At 41.1% G+C, this 20000-nt stretch overlaps 1 protein-coding gene across 6 annotated transcripts in view; it reads left to right on the plus strand.

Annotated features, from left to right (window-relative positions):
* LOC116085971 (leukocyte surface antigen CD47) overlaps positions 1-20000 on the plus strand; it is a 59941-nt gene that overhangs the window by 37133 nt on the left and 2808 nt on the right. For 2 of the 6 annotated variants that reach the window (XM_031364038.1, XM_031364041.1), the window contains 8 exons: positions 2129-2236; positions 3300-3392; positions 4376-4468; positions 6106-6198; positions 14731-14762; positions 16135-16159; positions 16793-16825; positions 18763-20000. The exon at positions 18763-20000 is cut by the window's right edge and continues 2808 nt beyond it. In XM_031364038.1, the coding sequence (XP_031219898.1) occupies positions 2129-2236; positions 3300-3392; positions 4376-4468; positions 6106-6198; positions 14731-14762; positions 16135-16159; positions 16793-16825; positions 18763-18767 (482 nt within the window). In that variant the 3' untranslated portion in view covers positions 18768-20000. The remainder of the gene's footprint in view (positions 1-2128; positions 2237-3299; positions 3393-4375; positions 4469-6105; positions 6199-14730; positions 14763-16134; positions 16160-16792; positions 16826-18762) is intronic. The other 4 variants (XM_031364040.1, XM_031364044.1, XM_031364039.1 and 1 more) reach the window with 3 other exon arrangements.

Here is a 20000-nt window from a genome sequence, read left to right on the forward strand (position 1 = left end):
AAATAAAGAAAATACCTAATTAAAAAAAAAAAAAAGAAAGTAGGGAAGCTATGAAAACTTCTGAGGAGACAGGGATGGGACTGAACAGTTATCTTGTGAGCTTCAGGGCTGGATAGAAGTAACCAACTAAACCAAAGCCCAGAGATCTTGCCAAATGATGTGCTCTGGTTCCTAAGAGTGTCAGTGGACCACTGGCTCCTTCAGAAGGGACTAGAACTGAGACTGGAATCAAAAGAACAAGTAGGAGGAGCTTCTCCTACTTAGCTTTAACTGTCAGCTTGACACAGCCTAAAGTCACCTGAGAAGGGACAGTTGAGGGATTGCCCAGATCAGATAGGCCTGTGCTGAATTGTCTTGATTGATAATTCATGTAGGAGAGCTGAGCTCACTCTGGGCAACACTATTCCCTGTGCAGATGTGGTCCTCGGCTTCATAAGACATTTAGGTAAGTGTGAGGAGCCAGCAAGCAGTGTACCCCCCTGATTTTTGCTTCAAGTTCCTGAGTTCCTTCCCTTATGCTCCTCAGTAATCAGTAAGCTGAAATAAGCCCTTTTCTCTCCTTAGTTGTTCTTAGTGAGAGTGTTTTATCACAGCAACAGTAAAGGAACTACAACAGTAGAGTAATAAAAGTCTTCAGGTGTCTCCATGATAGATTTTTATTATGGTCATTAAGTACTTTCCCGATTTTGTTGTATTTAATCTGTTCATCATTTCAGTAGAAGAAAATTAAAACCAAATACAATGTTTAAAACAATTCCCCCCTGTATTAGTTAATTTTTGTTGCTGTGATAAAAAAATATCATGACTTAAAAACAATTTAAAGAAGAAAGAGAAATTTATCTTAGCTTATGGTTCGAAAGGGAAAGTTCATAATGGCAGAAATATATGGCAGCCATGAAGCAGAGAGCTTACGTCTTCAGCTTTAAACAAAGCAGAGGGAGGGAGGGATACAAGGAGGGAGAAGGAGAGGGTGAGGGAGAGAAAGAGAGACCCGGAAAGGGGGAGATATATAAATTCTTAAAGCCTGCTTTTAGTGACCTGTTTCCTCCAGCAAGGCTCCATAACCTAGAAGTTGCATTATCCCTCCCCCACAACAGCACCACCTAGTATTCAAATGCTGGAGCCTGTGAGGGGCACTTCTGAGTCAAACGCTCAGACCCCCTTGGTTGCCAGCAAGCAGGATATCAGTTTGCAGGTGGCACTAGAAGCATGTCAGTCTCTCATCCTGCAGCTCTCTGTTCCTCAGTGGCCTTTAATGGCCTTCCTTCCTTCCCCCTTCCTTCCTTCCTTCTTTCCTTCTTTTTTTTATGAAAAAAAAAAATCATCATTAACAAACCCAAAAGGCCAATAGAAAACTAAAGAAATTGTGTGAGACCTATCATTTGGAATATTTTGTGTCATCGAGGGAAATGGCACCTGAGACTGAGCCTGCCTCAGGATCAGCGATGCCCACCATGAATCCTCTTGAAGCCTGGCAGTGTTTTTATTTCAGTGTCTTAGTTGAAGGCTTTAGGGATCTTTCTCCATTTGGACTTTACAAGGATATGATTTGTTTATTGCTTATTCTATTCTCATTTTCAAATTGCATTACCTAGATTTCTAGGTGTCTCACTAAGTTTTTTAAAAGGACATTTGTTTTCTCAGTGTTTCTCTCTATGTAGCTTTCTCTTCCCAGCATTGTGTGTGGCTCTGATGTGTTTTGAATTTGGGGTGATTTTGCTCCTTGGAGGAAAATTGAAATTGTCTGGGAGCACATTGATTGCTAGGTAGGCAAGTGAGGACTCTTCTGACATCTAGTAGGGTCCAGGTATTCTGCCATATTCTATGCGTAGATCCATTGCTTGGGGGGAAGATGTGAAAAGGCTTAATGATGCCTCAATTTAGAAGGCCTTCTGTATGTAGTTTGATTGTATAAAGTTCAGGGAATAAAATATCACCTACCCCTTCAGCATCCACATTCACATGGCCATGACTTAGGAAAATGCATGAGGGTAGGGGTAAGGAGTAAGGAGTGGTGCTTCAGGGGGTTCTCCCATACACAGAGTTGTCAGTTTCTCTCTCACATTGTATGTTACAGAAATGGCATCGCTTGCGACTGAGTTACATAATTCTTTGTTTTTCTTTTAAGCACTCAAATATAAATCCAGCCGTACGAATAAGAGAATCATTCTGCTGCTCGTCGCTGGGCTGGTGCTCACAGTCATCGTGGTTGTTGGAGCCATTCTTCTCATCCCAGGTAAGATGCGTGGGTACCAGGATCAGGGCTGTGGGCTGAGGTAAGCCAGCATCCCAAGGGGGTGTGTATTGGATTTTAGGGCTGCTGTGACTGATTGTGGCAAGTGGTGTGAACTCTCTCTCTCTCTCAAGGGCTGTTTCCCCCTCTAGGGACCCTGGGGAAGAGTCCTTGTCCTTGTTCTTCTAGCTTCTGGTGTTGACAGACAGTACTTAGCTAGTAGAGTAGTTCTGTCACGGCCTCCTGCTGACCTCTGTGTGTAGGAGGTCCTCCTTCCTGATCCCCCTACAAGTACACTAACTGGGTATTCAGGCACTCACTCAGTTCAGGTCAGATCTTCTTTCTCCATCCTTAACTTAGTAGCGTATCTTTTCGCATTCAGTATTTATTCTGACACAGGAGGTCATATTCATGGTTCCCAGGGACAGGAACCATAAGCCTCCATTTAATCCACTGTGGAGGCAGAACTCTCTGGCTAAGATGTGGAAATGGGCATGAACCAGGAGCTATGTCTGTCTGAAGTACTTGTTGCAGCTGAGAGGGGGAAGTGCGAGTGGGAAATAGAAGCAGGAAGAAGATGGGAAGGAAAGCAAAGCCCGGGGCTCACCATGGCAGACCATAGCATGCCAGTGCCTATGCCACTGCCGTCTCTTGGGGACGCTTCAGCACAGGAGGATCTTTGGGACAGATTTGGCAGCTGTGTTTGCATCCAGGCCTGGGAGGTGAAGAAATCAGTAGACAGTAGGTGATTCGGCTTGGGGGACAGACAAAATACTGAGAATGTATGGTGCAAGGTGAGTCCAAGTCTGTCATCTGGAATAATCATGTAAGGTGGTTAAAGAGTTAAAGACAAATAAAAGATTCAACATGTCGAGACATGGATCCTTTAGTTTGGCCCTAAATGATAAAATAAGAATTAATTACTTTGCATGGACTTAAAGAAGACATTTTAAGCCTTTCACAGTTTATAAGGTAGCACTGAGATTAAAACATTCAGTAGAATAAGTATATAACTTCACAAAGAAGTACATAAGAAAATACCTTAAATGTATGTATTGACAAACAGGAGAAAAGCCAGTGAAGAATGCTTCTGGACTTGGCCTCATTGTAATCTCTACGGGAATACTCATACTACTTCAGTACAATGTGTTTATGACAGGTGAGTCTTTGTTCTTACAGTCTGATTTTTGCTTTTTTCCTTAAAAATGAAAAAATACTTGGTGAAAATATTCTTGTATGGTTGTAACAGTTCAGTAAAAGCTCTTTATTCCATTGTCCATTGTATTCTTACTGACATTTCCCATACAGATTAATTTTTAGGTTGCTCTGTCTCTCAAAAATTATTTTGTAGAAAGCAGTTTTCCTGCATATTTGATGGCACTGGTGTAATTTTGAAGTGCGGTGTATAATTTTTAATGGCTATTGCATGTTCTTATTTGGGGGCTTTTGTAACTGTTAAGTCAGTATTAGAAGCACTCTTTTTCCTCTTTTAGTAAACCTTTGCAGTAGAAAGACTGGTTCTGTGAGGTGGGATTATAAGTCATGAATTTCAGAGGCATTGGTTACACCGAATTGTATAGCTATTCTAACTGTAATCAGTATCATTTTTGTGCATTTAAAAATAAGTCAAGGTCATATTTTTGTTACTGTTAAAGAGTCTGATTTAGCACTGAGTCCCTGGGCTGTTTTCAAAGGTTCATTAGAAAGGCCCAGCTCTTGTCCACCCACAGAGTATAGAGGTTATGTTTGTGTGCTAGGTTTTTCTCCCCCTCAGAACAGTTTTGTGCATGTGCGTGTGGAAGCCGTGTGTGTGTATGTGTGTGTGTGTGTGTGTATGTGTGTGTGTGTGTGTGTGTGTGTGTGTGTGTGTGTGTGTAAGCCATTCATACCACACAACTTACAAATGTAACAACAACCTTGCTTCAGGACTTTCGTAAAAACTTCCAGTCACTCTCAGACGCCTGACAGTAAAAGCTTGCAGTACGTGTGAGTCTGGAGCTGACATTCCTATGTGAAGGTTAGCTGGGAAATGTTCTGTGGCGCGGGACTGCAGTCCATCTTTGAGTGTGTCCAATGTCCCCAGGACTGATTGCTACATCAGAGTTCTTAACACGTTTCTGTTATATCCTTTTCCTCCCCCAGCTTTTGGAATGACCTCTTTCACCATTGCCATATTGATCACTCAAGTGCTGGGCTACGTCCTTGCTGTGGTTGGGCTGTGTCTCTGCATCATGGGTGAGTCATACTCTTCTGTGTTTCTGAGCTGAGTTTCAGCTAGGTTACCGCTCTTGCTTTCCCTCCTCCTCGTCCTCCTCATCCTCCTCGTTCTTGTCCTCGTCCTCCCCCTTCTCCTCCTCTTTCTCTTCCTCCTCTTCTTCCTCCTCCTCCTCCTTCTCTTCTCTTCTTCCTAACTAGATTTGTCTTTTAGAATAGCTGTGGGTACCTAGAAAAACCTAGTGGAAAGTACAGAGAGTTACCATCTATACTACCCTTTTTCTATTCCCCATAGACACACAGCTTCCCTAAGCATTCTCACTGGTGCAGTGGATGAACCAACACAGAGACAATCATTCCCACCCCACATTAATAGCTTATATCACACTTGGTAACTGGTGTCGTACAGTACTTTCTGTGGCTATGACAGATGTGCAGTGACGTGCATGCCCATTGTGATGTCAAGTAGAGTAATCTCCGCCATGTACTTCTCGTTCATCTGTCTCTCCTCCTGACCCTGACATCATTGACCTTTTTAACTTTCCACGTAGTTTTGTGTTTTTCAAAAAGCCTTAGAGCTGGATTCATACCATGAGGAAAGCAGAGACCTTGTCTACACACAATCCGGAGGTTATGTGTGTGCCTTTTCATATGGGTTCCTTCATTTTTAAATATGAATCTCAAATTTCAGCCATGTCTTTTTATAGCTTAATAGCTCATTAGTGCTGGAAAATATTGTTGCCATAATGTGTTTAGTATTTTGCATTCACCTACTGAGGGGCCACCCTGGTCGCTTTCCTCTCTTCATGACAGATGAATAAGCTACTGTAAATATCAATGAGCATGTGTTTTTGTGGATATAAATTTTCAGCTCTAGTTGGCTAAATACCAAGGGCTGTAATTTTTGCATTGTGTGGTAAGGTACAGTTAATTTTTGTAGTAAACTGGCAAACTCTGTTTGGTAACACCATGAGGGAGGGATATTTTGCTTTTCTCATGTATTTTTCAGCATTTGGAATTTCAGCCTTTCGTTTTCAACACTCCCTCCCTGCCACACACACAGAGAGATACACAAATAGATACACAGATAGACACACACACACACACACACACACACACACACACCAGTATAAATAGTATTTTTCCCATTGCTCCAAGAATGCTGCCTATATCCAGCTTCTGAGATGACCGCTCTCATAGCCAGCTATGGTGCCTGTGTTTGTGGGAGAACTCGTCAGATAGCCAGCCTCTGCTTGAGTGGCGCCTTTGACTTCACTTTTCTTTGATTTTACCTTGACTTTATTTTTCACTAATCTTGGTACATTGTTAAATTGAATACATTGTTAAAAATTCTTTCTTTCTTATTAATAACTAAGCTATTTTAGTGAGCTAGTACTAAAGATATTTGTATACTGTGTACATGAAGATAAAAGTTTTACTGGTCATTAGAATAAAACATAATATCCTTCAAGCTGGCATATGCTGGGGTATAGCTCAGTGGTAGTACTGCTTGCCTAGTATGTAAGTCTAGAGTTGGGACTCTACAACCACACCTAAAGAACAAATATACTTGATATTATTAGTTATTGTTGATTCCTGTAGGTTAAGATTTCTTTACTTTATATGCATTTCTAACAATATTTCATTTGTTTCTACAGCTTGTGAACCAGTGCACGGCCCCCTTTTGATTTCAGGTTTGGGTATCATAGCTCTAGCAGAATTACTTGGACTAGTTTATATGAAGTTTGTCGGTAAGTGAATCTTACTTTTTAAGCCTCTGCAAAGAGTTTCAGATATTTAGAAAATGGATTTTGCGCATCCCTCCAGCTGGGGATAGAACCCTATTGATGTCTCCAAAAATGAAAAAAAAATATAATTGGAGAGATGCCAATTAAAGAGGGAGTAGGCACATGGATTTATGCAGTTTGAGTCACAAACTAAGAAAGAAAATGGCTCAGTGTATTGGGAGGAATCAAATTTATTTTTATAAGCAAGAGAGGATACCTTTGGAGGCTCCAATTTAATTAGTATGAAAGGTCCGTCCATGGTCCAGGTTCCTCTTGTGGAGCTCCTTATCTTTGTCTCTGCTCTCTGGATACACTGCTTACATGCAGAGACACCCCTCCAGAGAAAGGAACTGAAAATTAAAGCCTCTCATGTCTGTATTTAATATGCAATGATTTCCACTGCACTACTTTAAAATGCTTCTGGTGAAAAACCAGTATATTAAAAGAAATCTTTAAATTCAAGATTTTACTGCCTTTAAAATCAGCTTCTAGTAAGTGTGGACTTGGGTTCAGCACTTGGTGCTAAATGTGTCAATCTCAAATATGGGGTTTCTGCATTCTTATTATGAATACGTATAGACATAGATAAGTGCTTTTAGTGATGCCTGAACTAGAGTGTGCCTTGCGTAGGCCACACCTGACCCTGGCCATAGGATTTATGAGTCTCTCTTAAAAGAAGTAGTTTGTTATTTTTATGAAATACACCACACTCTTCACCAGGGGACAAGGAAAGTTATGTCATTGGAACAAATCAGTGTGTCCAATGTGCTCTTAGATGAACTTCTAAAAATGGATACAAAAAGTTGAATAGTATAGTCAGTACATTTTTCCTAGTATTTACATAAGACTTTCAAAAAGGTTTTCACCTTTATTTCTGAACTTTATTTCTTAATCTCTGATCATGAAATGTGATCTGATATATATATATATGTGTGTGTGCATATATATATGAGAAAAAAAATATATATATACTTTTCTCTTTAATTCTTTTATGTAAACAACTGAAATACTCCAAAGTCAGCTTGCCTTTAGTTTGTGTGACCTAAGCCTTAGTTGTACCTTGCTGAATCTTCCGACTTTATGCCACATCAAAGCACAGTTCAGACATCTGTAGCAGACTGGCGTACCAGAGCTGACTCTGATGCCTTGAATTCAGATGCATATTCTATTTTTGTTAGTCTTCCAATCAGCCTCTGTCTGGACTTGAGAGCTGACACTGCTGATTCGGTTGTTCCCATGAATGCTAAGAACAGTATGTGACCTGCAGCATTCCCACAGCTCAGACGCAGTGGGCTTAGGTGTCTGGCTGGTGGGCAGCTCTCCGCTCGTATGTTTTTCCTCTCTATCTGGAATGCATCCTTTTGTTTCCAGGCTTCCATATCTGATCAAGAGTTCTGTTCAGTGTAGCTGCCATGAGCATTGCCATTGTCCAGTGGCTGCCTTCTGCCTCTGATCTCGAACTTTCTCCATGGCTTATAGCTCTGTAAAGCTCATAAAGCCACAGTAATTGTCCATATTACCGTGTTAAATTAAAGCAAAATGAAAGTGAAATCAAAGCATCCAAATGTTTTCTTTATGATGATTTGCTAGATAAATATACTATATATGTTATATAAGAATTTAGTAGTTTTATTGACACTTTGAGCCTATCCTAAATTAACTTTTCACATCAACTTGTCTGACACCAGAGTGGAGAGAGACACCTTCGGTCAGTTGAAAGGCAAGAAGAGAAGGTACAGGATGACTGCTCTGTAGATACTGTGGTAGACTAGGACAGTGAATGTGCTTTGCTTATGTGTTCTGACTGCTTAAATCTAAACATTCATAGCATTAAGGTTGCAAATTTGAACATTCTTATCAGAAATTGAAAGTCATGTTTCCAAAATAATTCCTGCCTGGTTGCAGACACCATTGTAGAAATGGGTGACTTTTGATTTGAATGCAATAAAATCTTCAGATATTTTTTTTTAAAAAGTTCTCTTTCTAAAGTTAGTTAATATCCCTGTGATAATCATAACTTTTCTATTTTTTTATGACTTCCAAGTTTAAATTTGTACCCTTAATTGCAATTTTAAGGGATCTGATTTTTAATGTTTGCTTTCTATAGCAAAATAGAATTTTTAAATTGTATTGTACTTTCTTCTTATGAGAAGGATTTTAATTGTCTGAAGTCAGAGAATTTTAACTTGATATGAGCACATAAGAAAGAAGAACAGAAACTAGCTGCACTCACGATGGCAGAGCTTGTTTTGGTATAGAGCAGCTGTAGTCATTATTTGCATGGCACAGGGTTGTTTGGTTTTAGAGCCATTACTAGACGGCAGTCTAAGGGCAGGTACAGCTGTTCTGATTCAGCTCCACTTGCTGGGAGTCAGCCCTGCATCTGCCGCAGCGTCTCAGGCATTCTGAAATGATACAGAAGCGCACATATATTGTGTGTATAATTATTCACATATCTTTTCTCGGCTATGTTTACAAGCTGTATATAAATCACTAGAAAAATTGTTCCCGAGGAATCGAAAGCCTGAAAATGTATTTATGGAGTGTAGTCAGGTATTTTAGAGTGAGAGCAGCATACCAAGAATCATTGCAAGACTGCGAGTAAGCACGTGTAGAAGTCTTAAAGCTTTTGAGTTTTGAGTTTAAAAAGAAAAGATGACTGCCAATGCCCGGACTCATGCCACATGATAGCAACAGACCAATCATCACATGGCTTACACCGCCATTAGAGAAAATTAACCCAGGTAAAATTAACTCCCGCACAGTTAGTGCTATAACATTCGAGGAGCGTGACTGACTAGTGTCCCTCACAGCCACTGTTCCTATAGTTCTGTTTCAAAGTGAGCTAGCCAAATTAGACTTGAAAGGGAGAACTTAGCAGCCATCTAGTGCTAGTGGACAGGAAGCTAGTGCGACAGAGTGCACCTTAAGAATTACTTACGATGAACACATTTATGAGCGCAAATCTAACTCTGAAATGTTATCTCTGACCCTTGTTGTATGCAGTATTCCTGAGATGAAAAGATTTCCCGCATAGGAAAACAGTGGCAGCTAAAGCACGGATAACCCCAAAATCCAATTTGGGGATCCAGTGAGTTCTATTGGGGTTACTTACAGGAGCAGGAACTACTCAGAAACACTGGCACTACCAAAAGCCCACTCCAGCATGGGTGGCCAAAGGCCAGTGAAAACCGGAACCCTACCCAAACCTCAGGAAGCTCAGTAGGTTGGGCACTGTGTAGGTTGGGGTGTCCTGTGCAGACAGCTCAGTTGCTCTGACCTTCTTCCCTGCAGCTCGGATGATCTGTTTTTCTAGGCAGCTTCTCTGGTCTGAGTCTCATCCAGGCAGCACAGCTTGTCTGAGAGTGAAGAGCAACAGTCTTTATTGTTCTTAGAAGCTGGAGAGGGAGGAGCCTAGTGACCTAGTGAATCTGGTCAGTTTCAAGGACTTCCAGAAGAAACCTTTTTTTTTTTTTTTTTTTTTTTTTTTTTTTTTTTTTTTTTTTTTTTGACTCCTTGAGCCTAGGGAGCTTCCCTGTAGGATGGAGGAGCTTTTATTCTGAGAGGAAACTGCTAAACAAGAACACTTTGTATTACCAATGGTCCTGATGGTCACAATGTTCTATCTAACTCAGCTTAGTTTACTGGGGAGCCTATTGGGTGTGGTAGATCTCGTCCACTCTCTACCACTCTCTGCCACTTCGAATAGAGGTTGGCTTTTTGCTTGAATTCGAGGAACAAACCCTCCCTGACTGCTACCACAATGAAGGTCACTCATTAAGCCATCCATGGCTCTCAGAGACACACAGAGCTCATGAGGCCCGGTGTGTAACTGACTTCACAGGAAAGGACATCAGATGGTGTAGAGGTTGGTAGGACGAGGCACACCTGAACCGTCCCACTGCTCTCAGTAACCAGCATTGGTTGCCGCTCTGCTGTCCCTCATGGTCGCTGGCATCCGGTCCTACACTCTTCATTGTTAGCAGCCATCTCATTTTCACCTTTAGGTCCCTATTTTGTTTTTCAAAATTTCATTTATATTTCACTTTTAGTAGTCAGGCATATGCATTATACAAAATGTAGGATTCATCAGTGAGATACAGTATGTTTGTCCTGGGGTACACTCATCACTAGTGGTGAAGAACAGCTTGGGAAGAATCTCTACTGAAATATTTATATATTTATGAGAGTCAAACACTATTTCCTGGGGGCGGGGTATGGTTTACTTCCTCATTTTTTTCTAAATAGTGAGCTTTCCTTCAATGGTCCTTCTGATATCAACAGACAGATTTCTTGAGGAAAATTGATACTTCGAAATCTTGCAGTTAGCGGTAATTTTTTTTAAAAAGAAAAAGAAGTTTCAATTGATTTCATTCTCAAAGATGTTGGTAGGAAAGATTAATTGCTCTTTAGTCAGCCTCAGATCAGAACACTTTAGCAGTATAATTTTAGCAGTACAGACCACCAAAAGCCAAGGAGTTATCTTTAGGATGCATTCCCCTCTCTTTAAGTAACACTCTCTCATTTTATGTGAATACTGTATTTATTTCATTTCTACCCTGCCTCTCCTTCCTAATACTCCTGCCTCAAATCTGTGGCCTCATATTCTTTAATTATTTTATGAATAGGTAATGTAAATTTGTAAGCCCAACCTGCTGAGTTCGTTTAGGGTTGCCCATATGTATGTGTCTGTGACTGAGTCCTTGGGATTCAGTCATCCAGAGGAGGCTTATCCCCAAAGAGGACTGACTGATTCTTCTCTCAGTAGTCATGAGTTGCCTGCAGCTCTTCACTGAGGGGCAGGATCCTGTGAGATTTCCCCTACTCATGTTGTCATGCCAACTGGTGCAGTCGTTATGCAGGCCTTGTTTAGGCAACCGTATTGTTTAGATTTAATGGGTGCAGCTTCCCTAGCATATAAAAGACACACTAGAGGAGTCATGTACATTACACAAAATGCTGCAGCAAACATCCTGGCCATCTGATTTTAACAGGCTTTCTGCCCCCTTCTTCTAGAGTTTTGCTAACCTGTATGCTAAACTGTAGGTATAGGGATTATTTTGTAGCTTAATCAGTTTTGGCTAGGCACCCCTGATATGGTCAGTTGTCCTCTGTGTATTGACTAGTTATTTCTGTGATCATGTTCATTTGCTTCAGAAAGAGAGTGGGAACTACACTTATCTGTGAGTAGAAGGATAAGTTTTTAGAACACAGGCCTGCTTTAGGTGAAGTAGCAAGAATAGGTTCTCTTCTGGGTCCTTGGCCTTACCAGCCACAGGTAGTTGGCTAGGATTAACCATGTCAAGTATGAATTCCCTCCTACTAGTCAGGCCTTATATCTAGTTAACTGCTAGTTACCCTCAGTACAGAAGTGCCATTATCATACCTTGGGGTCTATCTTGTATGACTGTTATATCTGGGCAGGCAGGATTGTGTTTTGCTTTGGCAGCGTTCATAGCTTCTTGCTGTACCCTCAGATCTAGTCTTTAAAAAAGAGACTTGCAGGTTGATCTAGCTTTATTCCTCCAAGTCCTGAGTCCAAAGTATGTGTGTCTTCAGCAGTAGGGTCTTACCTGCCATTTTGGGGGGTTAACCAAAGGCCATGGCAATAGCTTATATTGTTTGGGGAGTCCTTGAACTCCCATAATCAACAACTCGAAAGGTTTCTCGTGCCTTGTAGTGGGGTTTTTGGTACATGGTCTGTTGCTTTTGGGGGGAGTATTGTTACCGCAAGTAGCATGACTTCATTTAAACTACATGTGTATGTATATATGTACATACACATGTGTATACACAATTGTAATAAACATAAAATAATGGCTCTTAATTTTCTAAAAATCTTTATGATTATTGGTCCTTATTTATCTTTTGAAATATTCATATATGTACACAATGTGTGTTGATCATATAGACCCCCAACTGTTTGCCAACTCTCCCTGGGACCCATTAACCCATTTTCCTTCTGACTCCATGTCTTCCTTTTTTTATTTAAAATTATTATTATTATTATTATTATTATTATTATTATTATTATTATTATTATTGATAGTCTTTGTAGTCCAGTTAATGCTGACCACATGTGTATGGCAGTACTTTTGCCAGTAATCATAATGATGATAATGATAGTCTCCTAAGTCCAATTAGTGGAGCCACATCCCCAGAGTAAACTGATTTCTCTCTCCCTCTGCAGCCATCACCTGCCAATAGCTCATTATCTAGAGACAGAGGTCCTATGAGCCCTCCCCCAACCATGATGGAATTTTGGTTGGCTGGATCTTATGCAGTTCTTGGGTAACCAGCTGCATCTGCTGTGAGATGGGTGTGTCTGTGAGTGAGTTCGTGTCCTAAAGGCAGCATTTCTCAGCTCTCCTCTCCACCCTCCAGCTCTTTCAGTTCTGTCTTCCTAGATGTTCACTGGGCCATGGGTGGAGATAGAGGGCCCATCTGTGGCTGAGCATCCGGTCACTGACTCAGCACTTTGGCTTCTGCTGAGTCTGCATTCACCATTAACAAACCACTGCAAACAGAAACCTCTCTGAGCAAGGTGGAGAGCAGCACACATCTGTCTTCCCTACGTTTTTTTTTTTCTTTCTAGTTTTGAATCTGTGCACACACTACTGTGCTTAGTCTTTTATCACTGAATGTGTCCTTCGACATTCTCATACACGTATATATACGATACATTCTGATTACTGTCGCCCGCCACATGCCCTTTCCTCAGCACCCAATCAACCCACTCTCCTCCCTGCAAATCTTTTTGCTGTATTCATGAGCTACTCTGTTTTAAGACCCAGTTGGTTTAACCAGGGCCATCTATGTGACCACGAGTTTGGAACTGTCTACTGGAGCCTGACAGGTTCATGAGTATTTATTCAACTGAGGGAATGCCTCTGCAGTGCTCAGAATCTATCGTTGGCCATCCCTTTGATGGTCAGGCCCCAGGCCCCTTGGGTTCCTCCCCAATAACGCCTGGCTTCTTGTTTAGATGTATTGTAGGCAAGTGTAGTTGCATTGGGTCATGGTTAGGATGTGTGTAGCATGCCCAGAAGATAGCAGTCAGAAAGCTGCTGTATTCCTTCTGCCCTCTCTTCCCCAATGTTCCCTGAGCCTCAGTGGGGGATGGTGTAAATGCCTCATTTATAGCTGAGCACTTACTTGAGTTCAATTTATATACTTCAAGAATGACTGAGTTTTGCTCCCAATCTCTGGCTTCACTGTGTGATTCGTTCCATAGCTGCTTCTTTCTTTCCTACCAGGAGCTCTACACTCCAAATTCTTCCTTGCCTTCTTTCTGTTTTCTTTTTAAACCTGTCACCCTTATCCCTAAGTTTCTAGTTGTTTTTATTTAACCTCTTCTAATTCCAGTGGTAACGTGATACGTATGGCCCGTTGGCTGCAGTTTTCCTGTTTGAGAAAGCCTGATCTTCATTAGCTTTCGATGCTTGCTGAGTGTGCATGGGCAGGGCAGGGGACCGTGGCTGTCTTGGGCGTGCCTTTGAATGCTAGCCAGTTGGGTTTCTGTGGAATCCTATGAGTCCTAACTTTGTTTCTCAGCAGTCCAAAATGACTTGGAAATTATTCTGCTTTGCTCCTGTCTTAAAACTACACTGTGTATTCTGCTGTGGCTCTCAGAGTGCTTGCATTGTTTAAAAACCGAGAAGCTTGGATTTCTTAAACTGAGATGGGTGGGGTAGGAAAAGAATCCTGAGTTGCTGAGAGGCTGATTCTGGTCATGTCTTTGGGACACTGGCTGTGTGTTAAGACCTGCTTTGCTTCCTGAAACTGGTTTTACAAGGAAATTTTCTTTCTTTTTCTCCTTTTTCTTTTCCCTCTTGTCATTTAGTTTCTGCCCTCTGTTCTTGCATCTTCATTAGCTAATCTGTACAGAAGCAGTAGAGGGAGCAACTCAAAATGCCAAGGAGGAATACAGAGGAGGAGGCCCTGGTTTGATCTGAAACTACCAAACTGGGGGAGCTCTAAGCTGGGGGGGAGCATTGAGGGGATCATGCTGTGTTGTAGCTTGCTAGCTGCCTAGAGTTTTGAGGACTGGTGGTATGAGAGAAAGGAAGAAAAGGCTGCTGGTTAGGAACAAGGAGAGTGTGTTGAGAGAGATGCTCTCAAGGGGAAGTCCCTCGTTGCCCCACTCCGGCCATCCCAGCTGAGAAGGAGAAAGAGATGGCACCCCTGTAGAACTGAGTAGTTGACAGCATCTTTTCAACATGAGGTATAACAGGTATCTATCTGACTTGAGAGAGGCGTGTGCGCATGAGTGATCTATGTTTATTACTTGCTGTAGGGATCTTTTTGCTTACTTTTCTCCTGTCAGTGCATTTAATCGAATCCTCCGCAGTTTTCGAGTAGACGGTCAAAGCTAGAACTCCTGCACTGCAGTCTCTAGCACCTTCTGGTTTTAGTCTTGAATATGTTATCTTAAAATTAAGTATTAAGTTGCTTCACGTATCTCATTGGTTGCATTCATGTTTTTATTTATACCAGCTTCCAACCAGAGGACTATACAACCTCCTAGGGTAAGTTCAAGTTTATTAAATGAATTAGGAGCAGTTGTTTGGTTAAAATGAGGGGTGATGATTGGAACATTGGACTGTTTCGTTCTCTCCTTAATGTGACATCAAATTAAGGCAATGCTGAAGTCATCTCAGGGCCTGTTCATGAATAGGTCTGATTGTGTCCTAAGACTTACCTTGAGGCATTTAAGTACTGATAGGAGAAGTGTCCCTCCATTTATTTATTTATTTATTTATTTATTTATTTATTTATTTATTTATTTGTTCGAGATAGTTTTTCTGTATAGCCCTGGCTGTCCTAGAACTCACTCTAGACCAGGCTGGCCTTGAACTCAGAAATCCGCCTGCCTCTGCCTCCCAAGTGCTGGGATCAAAGGTGTGTGCCACCACCGCCCACCACCGCCCGGCTGTACTCCCTTTATGTATCCAGAATCTATGAGGGGGAATATAATTATCTCTTCCATCAGAAGGAAGCTGATTCCACTATGTCTCCCCATCTGTTGGATTTGTGTGATGTGAATTCATAGAGTGACAGTTTCAAGCATGACACTAAGGAAGAGAAGTTTGTGTTAAATTGACTTCACAAGAAAGTATAGTCTGTAAGGTATATGTTGTTGAAAAGATCCATTCCAAACAATGACCTACCATTTTATCAACCTTTTTTCCCTTCCTAAAGGCTTTATTGTATTTGAATACCTTCATAACGTCCTTGGGAAAATTGTAAGAAAAAGAGCAAACTCAGGAGGAAATATATGAGAAAAAAAAATACCATATAAACTCACCATGGTGACAGGCCTGAGAGTTCTTACATGGAATTAGGATCTGAAGGGGACTCTAAGGACATGCCCAAAAGGTGGGCTTGGGCAGAGTGTGTTAACTGCCTCTGCCTCTTACTCTGAGGAGCCTGGAGTCACAGCTATGTTAGCCATAAGCAGCTAACAGTCTTCCTAGTGCCTCTTAGAGATAACCTGAGCAATGGACCATTAAATCCTACCAATTTTCTTGCTGTTACTGAGTTCAATTTGCATGATGTGAAAATGATTCCGCTTCGCTACCATCTCTTATTTAACTGTATTTTTTGTTACTGCAATTTGCATGTTTGTACATTAATACTTTTATAAGGATTTCTTGAACTGAGAATGGTGGGTGGAGTGGGGAATTATTCATAGAAAAAATACTAAGAGAATAATACAGTTATTATTAAACTATTAACTAGCCTTGGGAAGCTTTGTCTCATTATCTTTTGCTGTCTTATTTTGCTTTTAGACCATAGGGTTCTCCACTTATAATACAAGTTCAATGATAGTGTAAGTTTTAACATAAAAGACATAAAGTAACATACATTTTATATAAATGTATTTTAAATATTTTCCAGAAAGCTGTAGAGGAACCCCTTAACGGTATGTGATTATTATAAGCTTAGTAGTGTGGGTCTATTAGGAGATGGTAATCTGAACTGATCCTCAAAGACACTAGAATGCCCACCAATCCCTTGGGAAGAATCTAGTTTGGGAGTTTTGTCTGTTTGCTTGCTTTTTGTTCATATGTTCTCCTGCCTTGATCTCTTGATTCTTTCTTGACTATTCATCAGAAATTGGCAGTGTTGCTTTTGTACATTCTCACTGTCCCTTGCCATACCGAGTGACATTTGGGCATGGGGGTCCTTGAGCTTTTTTATACTGGACAAGATAAAATGTCACGCCCCCCGTAAAGAAACATCTCTGTGGCTTCTGATTTCTAATTTGTCAATTTTAGAAAAATACAGGCTACCACTATGGAATGATACCAAAATGTGTCACTTACTTTCTATGTAAATCTGCATCTGTATTCCCCAGCAAGTCTGCTTGCTTTTGTGGGTGCTGTGGGTGTGAGCTTTGCAATGAACGGTAGCCTCAAATGAGTCTAGCTGTCTAGTTAAGGGATACTTGGGGGGGGGTGTTGTTGGCATATCTGTTTATGTTGAGATTATCTCTAACTGTGAAATCTTACTAACTTGCCTTCTGACTAATTGCCTGCTTGTTACTAATCCTCAGCATTTAAAGAGTCAAAAGGAATGATGAATGACGGTAAGTACAAAATTTGCATGTGATTGTGCACTGGTTGATGATGCATGGACAGTTACAGTTTAAAGCTCACCCATGATTGTGCACTGGTTGACACACGGACATTTACAAAGAAAGTGAAATTACAACTTTTTTAAAAACTGACAGGGACACTCAATGGTGAGTGTCCAAGTTTCTTGATGTTTACACCTTCGATCTAGTTTGGTATTGCGTGCTTTCTTTTACCTGTGACAGTCTCATTTTTCCGTAGGCAGATAAAGAGAACAGAACTCATAGTGTCTCCTGGATGGGAACCCCCGGGCCCTCAGCAGAGCAGTGGCTGCGTTTGCTTACACACATTTCAGGCTGTGCACCTGTTGAGTGAATGTTTAAAATGCCTTACATAAGATGTGCAGATATTCTGGCATGCATTTGTCTCACCTTGACGGAGTTTTTTTTTTATAGTGGTAGAGAGATTTTGTTGCATGTCACACTGGGGGTAAGACATATACTTTTCCATGCAGGAACTTAGTCCCAACCATGTGGGAAAGGATTAACGAGAAAGAGGCTTCTTTACTCAACCCAGCTGTTCCCTCTTTTTCTGAACTCCAGATCAACAGCAGCATGTCTCCTGAATATGACCTACACATGTACTTGTTAATTCTTCCCAAAGAAGTCTGTGACTTTCCACCTTTATATATACATTTTTTAACCGTAATATGTTATGATTCTCCAGCCCCATTGGCATTTAGTAACTCCCATTTGTGTTTATATTCTTTTTTTCAAAAATGTCTTCCTGCCGTCAGTACTTGCCAGGGATCCTTTCTCACGAGAGGCTTCGCTTTCTGTTTCCCTGCTTTAAAGCCCGTGACCTGCCTGCTCACCTCCCTAACCAAGAATTGCAGGTAGCAGAGGAGGCCTTCTTCCCTAGAGCACAATTAACTTCTGCATAAGATTAAAAACACTTCGATCATGTGTTGGCTGAGCTAAATTTAAAACAGGCTCTGGCTTAACGGGAAGTCCAGAGTGGTCCCATGGTTACAGAGGCTTTGTCATAGCTTTTAAATGTGTGTCTTGCTACACAAGCTGCTGCTACCTAAAAATATTGTTATAGTGGGAACAAATGTACACTGTGCCAGGATTCCTGGCATGGTTTTATCATGTTTACCCTCTGTGTCTTGTTTCTCGACTATCATGTTCTTTCTTCTACCTACCATGCTGTCAGGTTTCTGTAAGGGGATAAAAAAATAAATAAATAAACTTTTCTCCATTTGCAGAAAACCAGTGTGAAAACCTTCAGTGCCTCTTTGTTAATTGTCTTTAAAACATGACTTTTTTTAAGTCGTTGTTTCAGGAGATGCCATAAAGAACTGTTTATTACTTTGGTTTTTTACTTGTTTGTGTAGCACACAAGGTGGTCTGTGAGGACCTTGAAAAACGCCCTGAATTTATCTACGTTTAGCTGATCACAGTTTGGTTTTAAAATTTTTGTTATGGGCTATGTCTTCTGATGTCCACGCTGGACTCGAGGCGTGCAGATCACCCTGAACAAAGTTCAGGGCACCTTCCCAAGAACTTCCTCTTTACCTATGCCGGATCACAAGTCTGTTTCACTTCTATTAACCGAATGCTGTAAATCTAAAGTGAACATGATAGAATATTATTCTTGGATCAATAACTTCTGCTTTGAAAAATCAACATCTCTTGCCTTTTGTTGAGCTTACCCAGCAAACCGAGGTTATCAGTCTGTGTTGATGTTATTTTCCCATGTCATTGGCATTTTACTTACCAAACTGAAAAGGCTAATGATTTGCCTGATTTCTGTCTGTGACCTTTACAGATACATTTTCATTATTTCTGATATAATATATCTCAGTTTCAAGCTTTATGAACAAATCCTGTCTTAATGCATAGGAAGCTGGCGTGAGTAGTGACAAGATGTCGATGTTTCTGTTTTCCAGAATAAGTGAAAGGAAGTGACGGACTGTAACTTGGAAGTCAGAAGAGGAAGAATACAGTTGTCTATGCACCATGGCCTTCACAACTCACAGCTGGAAGGACAGGCAACAGTAACTGACTTTCATCCATGAAGAAATGTCATTGAACCATAAATGATTACTACCATTAAGTTTATATTCAAAGCAGCTGTAATTTACAAAATAAAAAAAAAAACCATGATGTGCTGTGTAACCAATTGAAATCCCATTTTTCTATTGTTTCTATTCAACTAGGGGCAAATGTTTCAGGGGCAACTTCCAAGAATGATGCTTTGTTAGATCCTTGAGTCTCTGAACACTGAGTTTAAATCGATTCCAAGTGAGACTCGCCAAGCACTAACCTGAGGGTTAGTTACCCAGAGATACATACGAAAACCAGTGGTATCCAGCAAGCCTTAGTAAACTCAGGTTGCCAGCAGCTTTGCCACTTCCGCTGCTAGCTGAATAACAAGACTGCCACTTCTGGGTCATAGTGATGGAGACGGAAGTAGAAAGATGAATGTGGTTGGGCAAATCCCGTGTGGCCCCTCTGTGTGCTATGATATCGATGGCACTGGTGTCTTCATTCTTGGGGGTTGCCATCCTTCACACACACACCCTTTGACGTACAGTGCACCCAGGTTTTGAATACTTTTTTTTTTTTTGCACCCTGTCCTGTCCTGCTACTTTGATTTGTGTTACAAGATATAATACCTTTTTCTCCTCTTTAAACATGGTCCTGTGACACAGTAGTGTCAGTTGCAGAAAGGAGCCAGACTTATTCTCAAAGCACTGTGCTCAAACTCTTCAAAGCTATGGTTGTAACATATGTATTCCAGACCTCTGGTTTAAAGGCAAAAAAAAAAAAAAAAAAAAAAATCTAGTGTTTTCTTCTCATGTTTTCTGATCGGAGGCATGACAAAGCAAGACTGAAATCTGAACTGTGTGTCTCCTGCATGGCAACATGTGTCTCTGTCAGGCCCTCGCAAGGCCCGGGGAGGGGGTTTTACACCTGTTGTCTCTTTGTTGCATGCTGAACACTCATCGCCTTCCTCCTGTATCCTGCCTCCTACCTCCTGCAGCCTCTCTCCTCTTCTTCCTCCTCCTCCTCCTCCTCCTTCTCCTCCCCTAAGTTTGAAAAGTAAAACAAAAACTACCACAGTCCCTACCCAGTTAGAGGAAAACCAACGTCCTGACAGTTGTGATCGCATGGAGTACTTTTA

The sequence above is a fragment of the Mastomys coucha genome, unplaced genomic scaffold (assembly GCF_008632895.1).
Source record: "Mastomys coucha isolate ucsf_1 unplaced genomic scaffold, UCSF_Mcou_1 pScaffold12, whole genome shotgun sequence".
In the NCBI taxonomy this organism is placed as follows: domain Eukaryota; kingdom Metazoa; phylum Chordata; class Mammalia; order Rodentia; family Muridae; genus Mastomys; species Mastomys coucha.